Raw genomic sequence first — 16692 nt, forward strand, 5'->3', positions numbered from 1 at the left:
CCCATTATCTAACGACTTAAGTTTTTAAGTTAATTGGTAACTTGACATCCACTTGATGGTACTTGAGAATTCACCCGTTATCTCTACAACTCATTAAGTTAATTAGTAGCTTGACATCCACTTGATGGTACTTGGGAATTCACCCGTTATCTCTAACAACTCAAATTTTTAAGTTAATCGGTAGCTTACCCTCCACTTGATGGTAGCTGGGAGAGAATCCTTTTCGGCTATCTTGATTTGCCGAAAAAGAAGCAGACACGGAGCATGGTACTGTTGGATGCAGCTTAAGGTATAACCATGCCACTTGAGAAATTGTTACATGGGGTGTTGCAGAAAAAGGGGAGGGGATCACATTTGAGAACATTCACACAAGGATGAAGCTGCATATTTTTGCTTGAGGAGAAAGCTGGAGCTAGTGCTTTTGAGTGGGAACAATATCAAAGCCAATATATAATATAGTATAATGTCGAAAAGGAAAGGCCATTAAGCAAGCTTCACTATACTATTAATGTCCCCACCTCGTACACTTTTCTTGGGGTGTATATAAATGAAGGCCAGGCACTCCACTGATAGTTGCAGTCACAGCTTATCTCTCTCTTCCTTGTTTCCTCTTAGGCTTTTTTCCTACTTCCCACCTTCTCACCTCCATCAGACAAAACTGAGGAGTGAGGGGACATGGCAAAGGAAGTTGATTTAAAGGTGTGCTGAAGCCACTGACATGCCTTCGTTTCTCAAATGTCTCACTGCTTTTCCTTTGTTTTTCTTCTGCTTGTGTTTTCACCTATGGTTGGTCTAAACCCAAGTTGCATTGCCTTTATTCCAGAAGGTCGAATTGAAGGTTACTGTCAACTGTTGTGATGGTTGCAAGAGGAAGGTTAAGAAGGTGTTACAGAGTATTGAAGGTAATGAAAGAAGCGCCCACTGCCTTGTCAACTCTTCATTTCATGTAACTAGAGCTCTTTTTTCTGCTGCTGATTCTGATGACTCTACGCATCAGGTGTTCTGAAGACCGAAATCGACCCTTTGCAGCCTAAAGTTACAGTTGTGGGGAATGTGGATCCTAAAATTCTAATAAAGAAGCTACAAAAATGTGGAAAGCAAGCAGAAATATGGAGCAGTGGTAATCAAAACGCCGGAAAACAAAACAAGGAAACGGACACGGCCTTGGCAAAAGAGAAAGAAAAATCAAAATCTGTGTGTGAGGAGGCAAAATGCTCCGACTCATCCGCCACTGCCAATGAAAAAAGTAAAGAAAGCTCAAAGGGTGGGGATGGAGGTGAGAACAAGGATTCAAAGAAGGAACAGAAGGAGTCCAACAGCTGTGACAATACTAATAGTACTAGTCTCAAACTGACTAAGAGTGAGAACTCTCCTCTGCCTCCCCAAGTAAATTTCACCATGCATCCAAGTATGTTGCATGAGACAGGTAATATCAGGTCTTGCACACAGCACTGTTGTATGGTGGAGCCATGCGCTATCACCTTGCCCTATTATGCAATACACTCATACACAGCTCCAGCTCCTACTCTTGTTCCAACCTGTTGCAGCCAGGGACTGTACAACTTGGAAAGGTCGGTATCTCAGCCGCCACTCCAGACTCCAGTAGCACACGTCGGGGATTACTTCAGTGTTGAGAATACTGTGGGGTGTTGTGTGATGTGAGAGCCCCAAATGGCCACCCAGTGTCACTTGGGAAGGAGCTGTTCCACCTAATGGGTTTTTCTAGTATGATTCCAGAGTCAGTTTTAGGGTAATTTTTGTAGTCTATAAATGACTTCCTCTTTCTCAATGGTCATTGGCTTGTTTTTCCATTATTTCTTCAGAATGATATGGTTGTGGAACCTACTAGACTTGCACTTTTCAATGGCAATAGAGACAACCTTGGAGAGAGAGAGAGAGAGAGAGAGAGAGAGAGGAAGCAAGATTTCAGCCATCTCTACGTGGCATACATTTTGTTGGTAGATACATGATCATCACAAGCAAGATTTCAGCGATCCCTACATGGAATACATTTTGTTGGTAGATACACGATCCTCACAAGCTTCTGTGTTCAACTTTTGAGATGGCTTTTGCCATAGTAACAAGGCAGGCTTACAATGACAAGACTAGTTTACTATCTGCTTGTTTAGGTTTGACGAGTACTTGCTGTCACTTTCAGCACAATTTTCGTCTTTTGATGTAGTGGCCCAGGAGTTGCCATGACTGATCTTTAAGAGGATGGTCAATGGTGGTGGGCATCTTCTTCCACCAAAAATAATGATTATTATCATGGACAGCGATTGGCATCTCAAATGTTATACAAAGACTAATGCATCTAATTCATATTAAAGAAGAGGGAAAGAAAGAGTTATGCCTGCAATCATATTCCATCTTAACATAATGGGCACTTTACAAAAGCATATCTAACACAGGATTAACATAAAGTTAATGGGTGAGCATGGTACATGTAAAGAGGTTTGACGGTCTTCCACCCTAAGATAAAAGAAAAGTTAGTCAAGATTATAACAGCTAAATGTTTTGATCCCCATGGCACATATGCCTATAAAAAGAAGAGTTTTGATTAACATGTTCTGGGAAACACCTTGTGAGATTAGATCAGCAGTTGCCAGCAAGCAGCAGTTATTGGCGGTGGTGGTGGTGGTGCACGGACAACAATCTTTACCTCCTGAGCTTCTTCACTTGATGGAATCTTCTGAATATTTCAAAATTTGTTAGAGCACCTCTATCTAGAGGGTAGAGAAGCAAATTGACTTAATCATAAATAGGACATTAATCTAGTTTTCTGCCCCTCTGCACTTGTCCACTGCCAAAGGGGTGAAGATCCTGGCAACCAACAATCATCCAGTCATTCTCAGCCTGTTAGCTTCTGCAACATTAGTTCTAATATCATAGCAAAAATTTTGACAACGAGATTGAACCTTTAATGAATAATTGATTCTACTTTTTCAGTCATTTTGTAGAAATGAAATTGTTTTTCTTCTAAATCAAAGAAGGGCACAGGGGGCTGTATGGGGCTAAAGTCAGATTGAGAAGATCAGTATAAATAAGCTGTAAGCCAGTAACTGCCTTTCACCATGGCAGTTTTATCAAGATCAGGTTTTTATAACAATGTTTTTTTTTTCCATTTTTAATAGGCGATTTTAATAACAAAGTACTGAGACCAAGCAATGTATTTTTATCCTACATATTCCATTTGGCTAATAGAATACCTCATGGAAAATTGCCTACCTCCTTTTTTATCTTGCTAGGTTTTTCATTCTATGGTAAAAACAATTAGATGGCAAAACAAAGAGATAATAATAGATAACAAAAGAATTCTATTCCAACTGACTCTTACTTTCTCACTCATTAATGTTAGCTCTAGGCAATCAGGAAGACTTTTTTATCCTGACTATATTCTGTCCTCTTTTGCCACTCACCCATATCCTTTCAGATAAACTCACTATGTGTGACTATTTGTGATTACAACAGAAGAATTCTATTCCAGTTGACTCTAACTTTCTCACTCATTAATGTTAGCTCTAGGCAATCAGGAAGATTTTTTTATCCTGACTTTATTCTTTCCTCTTTTGCGACTCGTTCATCTCATTTCGGATAAACTCAATATGTGTAACAATTTTTATCACAAATATAGCTAGTCAATCAGGAAGCCTTTTTTATTCTGACCTTATTCTTTCCTATTTTGCCACCCGTCCATCTCATTTCAGATAAACTCAATATGTGTGATGATTTTTATCACAAATATAGCTAGTCCTATAATGAACTGAAACTTGCCCTTCCAATATGATAAATCAACTCTTGACATAATCCATCCCCCCCAAAAAAAATCAACTGGCACCATGTTCACTTTCTCAGTTCCAATGAGTTGTTTCAGAGTACTATTTGTTTGTGTTAGAAGTGTGCCAACCTGAGTGTATGGGAAGTATAGAAGATATACACATAAGGTAGGGAAAAAAAAAGAACAGACATATAGGGAGAACAGAAAAACTTCCTTGAGCTTCAATCCTGATCATTCCATGCCTTCAAACATTCTATGATGCTATTTCCACAACTCCCATGCAAGACTCAAGCAAACTACTCTCCACTCTCTCCTTTTCTCCTCCTAGCAAAATTTCCATGCCAACTAGACACCTTCCACTTCATTGTTTCAGGGGTACCCAAGAAACTCCAAAGAAACTGAAAAACATTGATCACAAATCATTGAAAAAACAATGACTCACATTCCCCCTGTCCATTTTACATATGCGGTCCCAGCTTGGAATGATTCTCTCCCAACTGGTCAATGGTTAAGATTTTCTTCAAAACCGTTACACAGCAAAAATTGCCACTTTGATAGGAATATTTGAAACCAGAATTGCTTTGGCAATAAAAATAATCCCCTTCTTAGCACGGAATTTCTCGAGTCAAAATCCATTTCAAAGCATCCTCTCTTTGCCTCATGGATATGATCCATAAAGGAAGGCTTCCTTGATCTGCCAATTTTGAAGTCTTAAAAAAAACCTAGGTCCCATGCCCCTCTACCATCTCCAAAATCCAATAATCAGCCACCATAGCCACCTAAGTTGACTACAATCCTATAAAAAATAGTTAATATCAAATTCGAGGCTCTCACCAGACCATAAATCATGTTGGAAAGATGTCTACTATCCATTTCCCACATTAAAGTTGGATGATCATAGAAGTTTCCTCCATCTACCACTAGTTCCACTCCTTAACCCATCCTTACTCATAAGAATCACTTGCATCCTCACAACACCAACTCCCAACTCCTTCCCATATTCTCAAGCTAAAACTTTTTGCCAGTTACTATCCCTTTCAATCTCACATCTCCACAACCAGTCACCTACGCACCTCCTCCAGATTCATAATACCGAGCTCACCCTGCCCCTGCTTTTGAACAAAAAACCACCTTCTAGTTTGTCAATCAATCTTCTTCTCCTTTCCAAGTGCATCACAGAAAAGGTCCCTTTGAAATATTCAAGCCATGTTCTTACCAATCCCACGATAAAAAAAATGCAGACAAGGAGCTTGCTCAAGACCTTTGGATGAAAGTGGCACCACCCTTCTTTGACAAGCATTGCTTGTCTTGGTTGGCCAGCCACTGATCTAGTCATCATCATGCTAAAAACCTCCAATACAATTACAAAGTACATCAGAGATAAAGAATCAGTATTTCTAATCCCCCTCAATCTTCCAAAAAATCCAGTTGAAGTCCTGTCTCATTGTCTAATCACTTTGGGTATCAATCTTATCTAGTTCTTCATTTTTACAACATAAAATTTCTGCTATCCATCAGTTATACTAAATTGACTGTATTACAAATCTTTTTAGCATAAATACTACTCAATATCATCAGTCACACCTAATACTTCAACAAATAGCACACCACATGGGAGCCCCGTCCATCTACGCTTGGGTATCAACATTTTCCAATATACCACAGAAATGAAATCTAAGATCATTTTAAATCTAGGCTCGAAATTTTAAACTCTAGAAAAAGTTCACCAATTCATAAAGGAAAGGAAGCTTATCAAAAATAAAGGAAAGGAAAAAATCTTGTAAAACAGGGTAGGCAATTTTATCATCACCACTTACCAAACTTGAACATAAACAACCGTACATTTAGCACTAGAAACAAAGCATAGAAAGACATGTGAAACGGAAACCCACCATCAATTGCATTTCCAGGAGCTTAAACCCTCAGTATCTGAAGCTTAGTCGAGAAGGCAATTGCGACCCAATCGGGCTGGGAGGAGGACCACTGCAGCTGCTCGATTTCTGCCCCCGCAGTGTATGCCAGAATCGGATCCAATCCCCCTTCCACAGGCTGCCCCATGGATGACAAATCCCAGATTAGGGCCTGTGAATCATCGCCAGCAGTGCAAATATGGCAAGAACTATGGGGCGCCCACGCAATAGCATTGACACTGGCCTGATGCCTCTGCAATTCCACCACTGGGAGAGTAGGGAAGCGGATGTCGAGCACCACGACCTTGGCGCTGTCCATGATGATAGTAGCCATGTACCTAGGATCCTGTTTGTTCCAACCGAGCCGAACAAGAGGAGTGTCGGGCTCGGAGCTCTCATAGATAATCGTCGAGTGCTCCTTATCGCGCAAATCAAAAACCCTAACCGAGCCATCAGCAGAAACAGAGGCGAAAACTCCGACGCCACCCCAAGCAATATCAAAAACCTCCTTATCATGAGCGATAAGCTGGGTATCCACCGTCTCCCTCTCAATATCCCAGATGGTACAAGTGGTATCAATACTGGAAGTCCCGATCCGCTTGGGCTCCGCCTCGTTCCAGTCGAAGGAGGTGAGCGGTCCACAGAACTCACTATTCCGATTCCCATTAAGTAGACATTTGAGCTCAACGCGATCATCGGAGATGTTCCAAACCCTGAGAAAATCGCTAGAGGTGGCGAGCAGGTCGGGCTTCTGGCAGTCCTTGTCGGGAATGAAGATGGTCTTAGTGGGAGGGTAGTGGTGCTCAAAGGAAAGATTAGGATCGGAGCGGATCTCTCCGGTGGAGTCGTCGAGTTGGACGATCTCGACACGATTAGGGTACTGCTCGAGAAGGCTAGCAATGGCGAGACGGTACTTCTTGTCGCGGCGAACGCTCCAATTCATGGCGTAGATGTGCCAGGGAGCCTCGTAGGTGTAGATTTCCGATCGCTTCTGCTGCTCATCGGAGGCATCCTGAGTCGGATCGCTGCTCGCTCCCATCTCTCTCACAAGTCACAATTCAGAAACACTAATATGATACGGGGTTCGTACTTCTTTGCATTCATACGGGATTTTGTGGGTTTCTGACCAACCATGCGGATAAACCCTCTTTTCTATTTTGCTTCCAAATTTCCCAACTTGGAATCCTTTCGTCATGTGAAAAGTAAAAAGAAAAAAAATTAAAGAAAATTTAAAATTAATAAATTATTTTATATGTAATTTTACTTATTTTTTATTTTTTAGATAAATATTAAATAATTTAAAAATATATAAATTTTTATTTAATTATATTTATATTTAATTTTTCCTTTTTTTTCATGTAGGGATCCCAAAAAATTATTATTTTTAATATTTTTTTCTTAGTATTTTTCGGGATTCTCACATTATTCATTACTTTATGAATTATGTTTTTATGATACTTTATCCCCAAATAATTTAGGGCATTTTTTTGGTAATGATTTGGAAACTAGTTTTGACCGCAAATTTTTTAAATAATTCTAAGATGTTTTCTATAATTTTATTTCTTTCAAAAACTTGAAATGTTATTACTTATTTTATATATATATTAAATGTTTTTTAAATAACTAATATATTTTATGATTTATTTTTAGTAGAACAAATGAAAATAATAATAGAATAATTTAAATATATTCTTAAAAATATTCATAATATAAATAAGTTTTTTTTAAATGCCTTTTGTTAAAAAATTATACAAAATATTTTTGAGTTTGAAAAATAATTTTTTAGAAAACTTTTTTTAAATAAAATCATTCTTAAAAAAAGTTTTATTGAGTCTGTTTAATAATTGTTTTTTAAAATAGTTTTTCTATTCTTTAGATTAGTAAAACATGGAAACATGTTTAATAACTAGAAAATAAAAAATCATTTTGCGTTCTTAAAAATAAAAAATTAGGTCATGTTTGTTAATTGTTTTCAAAAATAGGTTTTGAAAATTGTTCTATGATGTTTTATAGAATAAGTGTTTGTTTGAGAATTTGAAATGTTTTTAAAATGTTTTTTTTTATATTTTTAAATATGTTTTAAAATAATTTTTACATATAGTGCTTTATTTTAAATAATTATTCATGTTTGTATGATTATTTTTAAAAATAACCTTAGAAAATAAGTAAAAAAAACTAAAATATATTATTGAAAACATCTTATTTTCTATTTTTTGAGAACAAAAAACAATTTTCCCTTTTTTTTTTTGAGAACAACTTTTAATGTGATAAGTGTACTTATCCTCAACTTTTGAGGGCAATTAGTTTTTTTTTTTTTTTGATGTATTATATTATGATTTTCCCTTTTTCAAGTCAAACACACTCTAAGAAGAGGACTAGAATGCCCATTTTAACCACTAAAATGACCTATTTGAATCAAAGTCTAAAGGCATTGGAAAGCATGTGAAGAGTTATGCAATTGTTGGTAAAAATACTATGTAAAGATAAATAAATATATTTATCTTTATTTATATACATAAGGACCTTTTTTTAAAAAAAAAAAATATCGAAGTTTCAAACTTTTTAATATTCTCAATAATACATTTGAATTCCAACAATCTCACATAAAGTTTAAAACTTCATAAATAATAATGAGAAAGTAAAAAGGGTAACTTTAAACTATGTAACAGATATACGAATCTTTTGAACTTAAATATATGCTCATTGTTAATACCTTCTATTTAAGGATCTATAGTGAATCATGTCTTAAATTAGGTGCTTGAACTAAACTTCAACATGTCAAACATATAATATTGTAATGAAACTTAGTTTTAAATGTGTTAGTACTATTAATGACCATGCATTGGTATTTTGATTCTCATGATCAAAGTTACAATGGAATAAACTAATCTCTTAGTTGCGACCTCGTGATAACTCTCACTTAATTAAGTGAATCTTCCATGGGTACATATGACCTATATATACCTTGCAACATTTTCTACCTTGAGCTTATTCAAAATAAAATCCGTCATAATATCATATTGATAGTGTTGTCATCATATAAATGAAGAAGAGACTCTTTTCTCAAAATCAGTATTACTTACAAGTTATGTCGGACATATTATTTCTACTCACTCAACCTTCTATAGGATCCCTTATGAGCTTAACCCATTTCATTCGAGGAATATGAATCTTGTTTACTTGCTAGTTCTAAGGCAATCACTCACAAACATAATGATTATTTTCCTCGTTTGTATATAATTATGCCAATTTATCAATATATAAGGATATTTTCCACTTTTCCTACATTATTATAGTACTTTAATTTTCTAAACATCCAATAACAACATTAGTATGACCTCACACATTGAAATTGTTACAAGGTATCTAGTATTCTCCAATTTCTATAAATACATAGGCATTATGGATATGCATGTCCACAATTTTTTGTAGGAATAACTTACTTTAAAACGAGAATTAACATATTTTCTCAAAATTATCCATTTAAAAAATATTTTCCAAGTTAACAAACATGTCTTTTATTATTATGTTTTCCTTAATTTGTAGGTCAAAGAATAAGGTGTTATTTTTATTTAATATAATAAGACAAAAAAGAATCTAGGTATTGTTTCATATTTGTTGTTTAAAAAAATAGTTGTAAAAAATATCTTAGGGTAATCAAGGTAACTTCTTTCAATATGGCTAGAATCTCCATGGTATACATAAGATATTTTTTCCAATTTTGCAAAAGTTTCTCCAATCTTAACTTTTATCATATTTAGATATAATCAATACTATCTATAAAAGTATCAATAAATTTATATCCCTATTGAGAAAGTATAGTTGTTTTAAATTGTTATAATTTTTTTTCTATTTTGATAGAAAATATAGAAAATTTAAATTTTAACTCCAATGATTAGAAAGATAAATTAAGACTAAAATAAACAAAATAAATTGAGAGAGAGATGTTTTTTCAAAAGGTTATTTGATTAAAATGGTTATTAAAAATCCAATTTTGAAAATCTGACTCTTCATCATTTTTTGTCTCATTTTAATAAAAATGCCCTTATTTTTTTCCAAATGAAAATAACATTTAAAAAAAATATATATAGATATAAATACTTGAAATAGTTAAAGACATTTATATCGAAAATGAGTTATTCTTCCAACAAAAACTTGGAATGAGTTAATTATTTTATCTCTTTTAATTAATTAATTATATTTTAAATTTATTATCACCCTGTTGTAAATAACAATTATCAATGACCGGTTCAAGATACAACTCTTGTAGATGCGCATGTTTATAAAAAAATTAATGGAAACGTCCATATCTTGTGGGCCAAATTTTCTTTCCAAGTTATTCATAAGATAATGTCTATATAGAAGTACCCATCCTTCATCCTTGTTTAAATATAATAGGCCCGGAAATTAATAAGTTCAAAAGTAAAGATAGAGGGGAATGAGGAGGCGAACAAGGTTCTAATGGTTGACTTCAACTAAAGAAGTTTGTGCTGATAAACACAGAGGACGCCATAGATTAACTCAGCAGAAAAGGTAAGAGATAAAGGAGGCTTTTCATCTTTATGAACTGATGGCTCAAGCACTACTGATACCCGAGGGCCCTGTGTTCTGATTCTTCTGAATGATTAAAGATGTTTGCAAGGACGACAGTTTGAATTGGATCAGAGCTTCACTACTGAGGACATGGATGCAATGACTTGAGGAGCAGATCAAGATTCTTGATAGTGAGGGAAGGTCATGTAATGGGAGCTTCTGGTGATCAATGGATGAAAGGGCGGCATGCCGGCATGGACACGTGGGGCAAGGAGGGTTCTGCTTAAAGTTGAAGCTAGGTCCTATAGAAAGGGAGCTGAAGTCGGTAAGGCTTTTCCAGCAGAAAATTCGGAGGACCCTAGGGAGAAGAAAGGAGGAAGAAAAGCAGCTGTAAAGTGTTTGGGGGAAAAGCAATAAAAAACTGAAGGATTGAGAGCTTTCTTTTCTTTTCTCTTTTTCTTTTTTGGGTGGGGGTGGTGCACAGAGAGGGAGAGGAAGGGGTTGGGTTGGGTTTGTGAGATTGGTGGGAAGGTGAGGAGCTGTATTAGAAAAGGAAAAGCAGCTCTTGGTGTTTGAAGGCTGAAAGAAAGTGGTGAAGTAGAAAGGCTACATCTGAAAAAAGGGAGGAGCAGCCGCCAGCTGCCTTAGTGGATCAGTCACTGCTGCAAAACCCTTGGTACAGCTCTCTTTTCACCTCCTTATTTTAGTTTCTTAATTACATACTTTTCCCTGTACAATTCTTGATTCATTCCATTATTTGAACCGTAAAAATAATAATAATAATAATAATGATCATGATGATAATAATACTAATAATAATAATGTAAATCTCTCTCTCTCTCTCTTAAAATTCCCATTCATTTATTTCGTCTCTCTCTATCTCTCTATATATATATATTAATAAAATTGTCTCTTATTAGAGATTCATGCATCTCTCTCTTTATATTATTATTATTATTATTATTATTATTAAAATTCTCATTCATTTATTTCGTCTCTCTCTATATGTTAATATTAAAATTGTCTCAAATCACTATTAGAGATTCATGCATCTCTCTATTTTTTTTTTTATAATAATAATAATATTATTATTATTATTAAAATTCTCATTCATTTATTTCGTCTCTCTCTCTCTCTCTATCTCTCTCTATATGTTAATATTTAAATTGTCTCAAATCACTATTAGAGATTCATGCATTCTCAAGTTATGGGTATGTAATACCTTGTCACTAGTAGAGATACTAGATTTATAGGTGATATTTTGCCCATTTATCCCAATATTTTTGTCCTTACTTTTATCATTTTTATTTTTAATTTTCACTTTATCTTACATTTTACTCGAAATAAGGAAGATATATGATGAAATTTCAAACATGGTAGTCCTTACTCCTCTCTCTCTCTCTCTTTTTCTTTATAACAATAATAATAATAATTTATTTCAATTGGATTCCCATTCATTTATTTCCTCTCTCTCTCTCTATATATATATATATTAATATTAAAATTGTTTCAAATCACTATTAGAGATTCATGCATTCTCAAGTTATGGGTATGTAATACCTTTCACTAGTAGAGATACTAGATTTATCGGTGATATTTTGCCGATTTATCCCAATATTTTCATCATTTCTTTTATCATTCTTATTTCTAATTTACACTTTATCTCAGTTTTAATCGAAATAAGGAAGGTATATGATGAAATTTCAAACATGGTCGTCCTTACTCCTATCATTTTAATTTCTAATTTTCACTCATCTCCTTTCTTATTCAAAATAAAGAAGGTATATGATAAAATTTTAAATCCTAGATGTATTTAGCCAAACTAAAAAAAAAAAAAAAAAGTTCATTGTTATAAAGGAAAAGGAACATACATGTTTTTTTTTTTTTGATGAGTAAAAAAGAAAAAACTGTATTGAAAAAAGACACTAAAACAACGACTTAAACTATACAAAAAATATGCCCTCCCTCCTCTGTTGGGACAAAAAACAGCCGTCAAAAGCGAAGGAGCAAAAAATGTAGAATATTTACATAATCACATAAATTAATCATACATGATTAAAATATACTAATAATGGAAAATCACTATAAAGAACATACCTGTTTGAGTCATCACAAAAAAAAAAAAAAAAAAGTAATTGATTGTTGCAACCAAGTCTTCCTCTCTATGATCTTGATAACAGTTATGGTGGTTCTATAGGAAAACAGAAAGACCCTTTATCTAGATTAGAGAGGGGACTTAGCATAACTCAATATTAGGTTTTCATTGGGCCCTCCCATAATGGGCTTCAATGAGACACATAGCCTACACTTGCCACTCAACTGAGCTTCTACTCAAAAGATGCAAAACTCAATCCAAATATGATCACTAGTTAATTGGGTTCATTATATAATAGACTATCCATTAACCCGTTTTTTGCAAATACAAATTATTCAATTAATGTTAGCCCATATACAAAATTTTCCAACAAAAAAACCACCCTCATCAAGATCCCACCCAATCAATGAAACCAATTAAAGTTGATGGCCATCTTTTATGAACAGTTTTGTTTCCGACCAAAGAAAATAAACAAAACACCTCTCAAGTCTTTAGCGATGGACAACACATAATTTTCCAAAAAAATACATAAGGGGTTTGCTCCCCAAACTTCCTTTTTTTTTTCTCCCACAAATGACCCATCTGAACCCAAGAGTGTCACCTTAACTGAGGCTGACAACACCCACTGCACCCTAATGAGAGTGAAAAATAATGCCCGAAGAGTCCTTGTCTTGACACAATAGAGGAGGATGTAATATATTGATTCCTCATGCATTTGGAAAATGTAGCATCTATTCGCTAAATGCCATCCTATTTTTTTAAGTTGGTCCAAAGTAAGAGCCTTATCGGAAGTTGCTTCCCACCCAAAAAATACTCACTTTGGGCTACACATAGGATTTCCAAATGACACTAGATGGGGGAAAAGGCTAAAGGGTCTGTTTCTAGGGTTTTGTAGAGAGACTTAATAGACAACTTCCTACATTTAGTCTTTATCCAAAGCACCTTATCTTCCACATCCCGTTGAACACTCTTCCCATCGAGGCCTAATAAAAACCTGTGCACCTCATCCATCTCCCAATTATTAGGGTCTAGAGAAATGTGGGCTTCAACTCCTCCCTCCCTTAGTGAAACTTTAAACATTTTTTACCCAGACGTCCATGGAAGCAGCTAAAACAAGTAAAGTAGGAAAAGCAACACAAAAAAGGTATAACCCCACACCATCTATCATTCCAAAATTTCTCGCTCTAACTATTGCCTACCACAAAGGAGAGTCTACTGCTTATAACATGCCACTTCCTCCTAAGTACTTTCCACAACCCCATATCATACCCATCCCTCACTTCCTTGGAACACCAACCCCCTTACTTCTTCCCATAGTTTCCCCCTTATCACTTGATTCCAAAAGGCCCCTTTCTCATTTGCAAACCTCCAACTCTATTTACAAATGCCACATACATGGTTGTGATATGATCGAGTTTTGGTTTGCTTTCAACCTTGATTTTATTTAGGCCTTAGCTCAATTTGATTAATATTGATCCACCACATAAATGTTTGATCTTGTAGTAAAGACATCTCAAACTTGATTTTGAAGAGCTTAAAGGCTTATTCTTGAAATTTCAAATCTTTAAGTTCAATGTTTAAAGGTATGTGAAGAAGCTGTTTTAAAAAATAATTTTTTTTTTGTTTGTTTTTAAGAAAAAAAAAACAAGAAACCATATATGATATTTAGAAAATGGAGTGTTTTTTTAGGACATATTTTAATTATTTTAATTTTTTTATAGAATGTTTAAATAAATAATTATACAAATATTAAAAATGATTGAAAAAACACTATAAATAAAAATTATTTTAAAGAATATAAAAAACATATTAAAAATATTTCAAATTCCTAAACAAACTTTTGTGGTATCAAATATTAATTTTCAAAAAATACTTTTTAAAAATGAACTTGAAATCTTTGAGCTTATTCGAAATCTTTAAAATATAAAAATCTTTGGACAATTTTATTTCAAATAAAATGCGATCATAACAAAGATGGAAAGACAAATATAGAGTAGGAACAACCAACAACTAGCCACAAAGCATTGTATATGGTGGAGATGCCAACAAGGCCATGTTTGGGATTATCAAAATGGTTGTCTTCCTCTTGGATTAGTTTACTAATTTTCGAATAATTGCTGAACAAGTAAATCAAAATTCTAGATTTTAATATCTTGTCCTGGAAACAACCTCAATGTCTAGAAAGAGACCGGTATCAGGCCGGTTTAGCCTCATGTTCAGATTTTCTTCTCCACTGCTTCTCCTTCCTTCTTCATTTTATCCGCCTCTGATTGAAATTAAATTTGCAGAGCTTGTGATTAGAAGATTGGTATGATCAATGAGATGCAGAATGTTGGTTTTCTCTGCCACTATGTGTTTGGCAATGGGTCTGCCCAGTATGTCTTCCTTGATGTGGGAAATGATGGTTCTGTGTCTCTGAACCGACCCCTCAGCTTCTCCGTTGAAACAAGCGCCCACGTCTGCGCTTCCTGCAATGGCATGCTTCTGTTCTCCTATAACTGCAGTGGAAACAACCTGCTCTCCTTCCATGTCTTCAATATCAGTGCCCATCAGTGTGTGTCGCTTCCCCAGCTGCCTTACATCACCCCACGGATCATCACCCATGGCCTGGCTTTTGATGGCCTCCACTACCAGGTTGTACTGGTTTTCAGCAGCCCTCAAGGAGAAGAAGCAAGTACTAGTAGCGGTAGTGATGGTGGATATGGCGGTGGTGGGGTTATAGAGATGGAGATCTTCTCGTCGGAAACCGGCAAATGGAGACACCACACAACCATGATTCCTCTCCCACCGTATCTCCCTAAGCTCAGCACTCCTCCTCTCTTCTCAAACGGGTCCATTCACTGGGAACTGGGGGGTTACTTGCTGGTCTACAACATCCAAAGCGCTCACTCTGAGCTCCTTCAACTCCCAAACCATTCACAGAACTGGACATGGCGGTCGATGACTTTCGGACAGTGCCTGTGGGAATCAGATGGGCGTGTTCACTACTGCTACACTGATTACCAAGGAATACAAACGTGGGTTCTCATGAATCGGCAGGATCATGACTACTACTCCAACAACTACAATCACGACCGCCAGAAATTCAAGTGGAAACTGGCTCACACCGTCCCGCACCAGATCTTACTGTCACAGAACCCAGACATTTTCCTCCGCCTGGGTCAGACCCACCATGATTTTTCAGAGTGGAAGCCATACTACATATCACCTTACGCCTACTTGGAAGATTCACAGATCATGTACTTGAGACTGCCTGGGATTTTTGCTGCCTACAATCTGAGGACCGGCATATTGAAAGAGGTGTGCAATTACTCATTTCCAAATACTAACTTCTATTGCTGCTCCTCCTTCCCTGTTGTTTATTGCCAAAAAGGAAATGCAGAAATGGGAAACATAAGATCAGACGGAGAAAGAGGAGCTGTGATTAATTTGCCAGTAGCAGATGTTCTATTATTGTGCCAAAACTCAATAGCAAAGGATTGTAGCAGCATGCAGTGATTCCTGATGTTTGAATTGGGCAGAGTTGTAAGTCCACACACTACTTTTCACAAAACTTCAAGAATTTTTAAAACAAGTTGTAGTATTAAAAATTAGTTCATGGGATGTGTGGTTTAGAGGAATGACTTTGAGTGATTTACAAATTCGGTTTGAGAGTATTGAAAGGTTTATGTAATCATTATTTTGTCATAAAATTGCAAAAGAGAAAGATGTTGGAAACTTCGGATTTCTCTATTCTCTTATCCTAAATCGAATAAGGAGAATGTAATCTATCCTAGGTTTGTCTATAAACTATTATAGCATAAACAATGGTAATGAAAACCAAATAGAATAATAATATGGAGAAAAACATTCCATACCTAAATCTAGATGTTCTTAGATCAAATCTATACTGTGAAGAATAAGTCCGAAGTTGTTGAAGATTTCATCTACCCTAGTCTTCCACCTTATCTTTCCTCACAAGGCTCATGAGAAAAGAGTAGACTTTTCTTTCTAAAAACTAAGGTTCACCCTCTAGAGGCTCCTTAGAAGAAAACAATGAAATAGTATAACAAATCCCAACCTAAATGGGTATATATACAACTTCTAGTGGGCTTAAGTGACTTGAGCCCTTGGGCTTGGGTCACTTAATCTAGTCCACTTGAGTCCTAATTTATGAATTAGCTCAATTGGATTCCAATTAATTAATTAGTCTATGCCACAAAGTCAATTTATAATATCTAGTACAACCTTGTATTTTTTAACTTAAAACTCAATATCCTTAAAACAAAGGTGTCTTCCTGATTTTGGGAGTTTAAGTGGGGACCATTGGGACCTATAGGAAAATATTGACTCACATAGAATCCAATTCTAAAATTGATTAAACATTTACTAAAAAA

At 35.4% G+C, this 16692-nt stretch overlaps 3 protein-coding genes across 4 annotated transcripts; 2 read left to right on the forward strand and 1 right to left on the reverse strand.

Moving 5' to 3' along the window:
- Positions 1-608: 608 nt before the first annotated feature.
- Positions 609-1811, forward strand: LOC117931341 (heavy metal-associated isoprenylated plant protein 32-like). The gene is made up of 3 exons (XM_034852298.1): positions 609-699; positions 824-902; positions 998-1811. The coding sequence occupies exons 1-3, from the start codon at positions 676-678 to the stop codon at positions 1660-1662; spliced, it is 768 nt and encodes a 255-aa protein (XP_034708189.1). The 5' UTR covers positions 609-675; the 3' UTR covers positions 1663-1811.
- A 483-nt stretch (positions 1812-2294) lies between these two features.
- LOC117931340 (WD repeat-containing protein LWD1) lies at positions 2295-6801 on the reverse strand. 2 transcript variants are annotated; one of them, XM_034852296.1, is made up of 2 exons: positions 5671-6801; positions 2295-2692 (listed from the first exon to the last, which is right to left on the reverse strand). In XM_034852296.1, the coding sequence occupies exon 1, from the start codon at positions 6725-6727 to the stop codon at positions 5693-5695; it is 1035 nt and encodes a 344-aa protein (XP_034708187.1). In that variant the 5' UTR covers positions 6728-6801; the 3' UTR covers positions 2295-2692; positions 5671-5692. The 2 variants fall into 2 exon arrangements, with proteins under 2 accessions (XP_034708187.1, XP_034708188.1); XM_034852297.1 differs by having other exon boundaries at positions 2295-2823.
- Positions 6802-10121: 3320 nt separating this feature from the next.
- On the forward strand, positions 10122-16033 carry LOC117929917. Its single transcript, XM_034850361.1, has 2 exons — positions 10122-10897; positions 14605-16033. The coding sequence occupies exon 2, from the start codon at positions 14627-14629 to the stop codon at positions 15812-15814; it is 1188 nt and encodes a 395-aa protein (XP_034706252.1). The 5' UTR covers positions 10122-10897; positions 14605-14626; the 3' UTR covers positions 15815-16033.
- The last annotated feature ends 659 nt before the right edge of the window (positions 16034-16692 follow it).

Source organism: Vitis riparia, chromosome 14, assembly GCF_004353265.1.
Source record: "Vitis riparia cultivar Riparia Gloire de Montpellier isolate 1030 chromosome 14, EGFV_Vit.rip_1.0, whole genome shotgun sequence".
In the NCBI taxonomy this organism is placed as follows: domain Eukaryota; kingdom Viridiplantae; phylum Streptophyta; class Magnoliopsida; order Vitales; family Vitaceae; genus Vitis; species Vitis riparia.

Coding starts and splice junctions, on each gene's coding strand:
- LOC117931340 (XM_034852296.1), bottom strand. CDS start 6,727: ATGGGAGCGAGCAGCGATCCGACTCAGGATGCCTCCGATGAGCAGCAG.
- LOC117931341 (XM_034852298.1), top strand. CDS start 676: ATGGCAAAGGAAGTTGATTTAAAG. Junction 700..823: donor CAAAGGAAGTTGATTTAAAG/GTGTGCTGAAGC, acceptor CCTTTATTCCAG/AAGGTCGAATTGAAGGTTAC. Junction 903..997: donor GGTGTTACAGAGTATTGAAG/GTAATGAAAGAA, acceptor TCTACGCATCAG/GTGTTCTGAAGACCGAAATC.
- LOC117929917 (XM_034850361.1), top strand. CDS start 14,627: ATGATCAATGAGATGCAGAATGTTGGTTTTCTCTGCCACTATGTGTTT.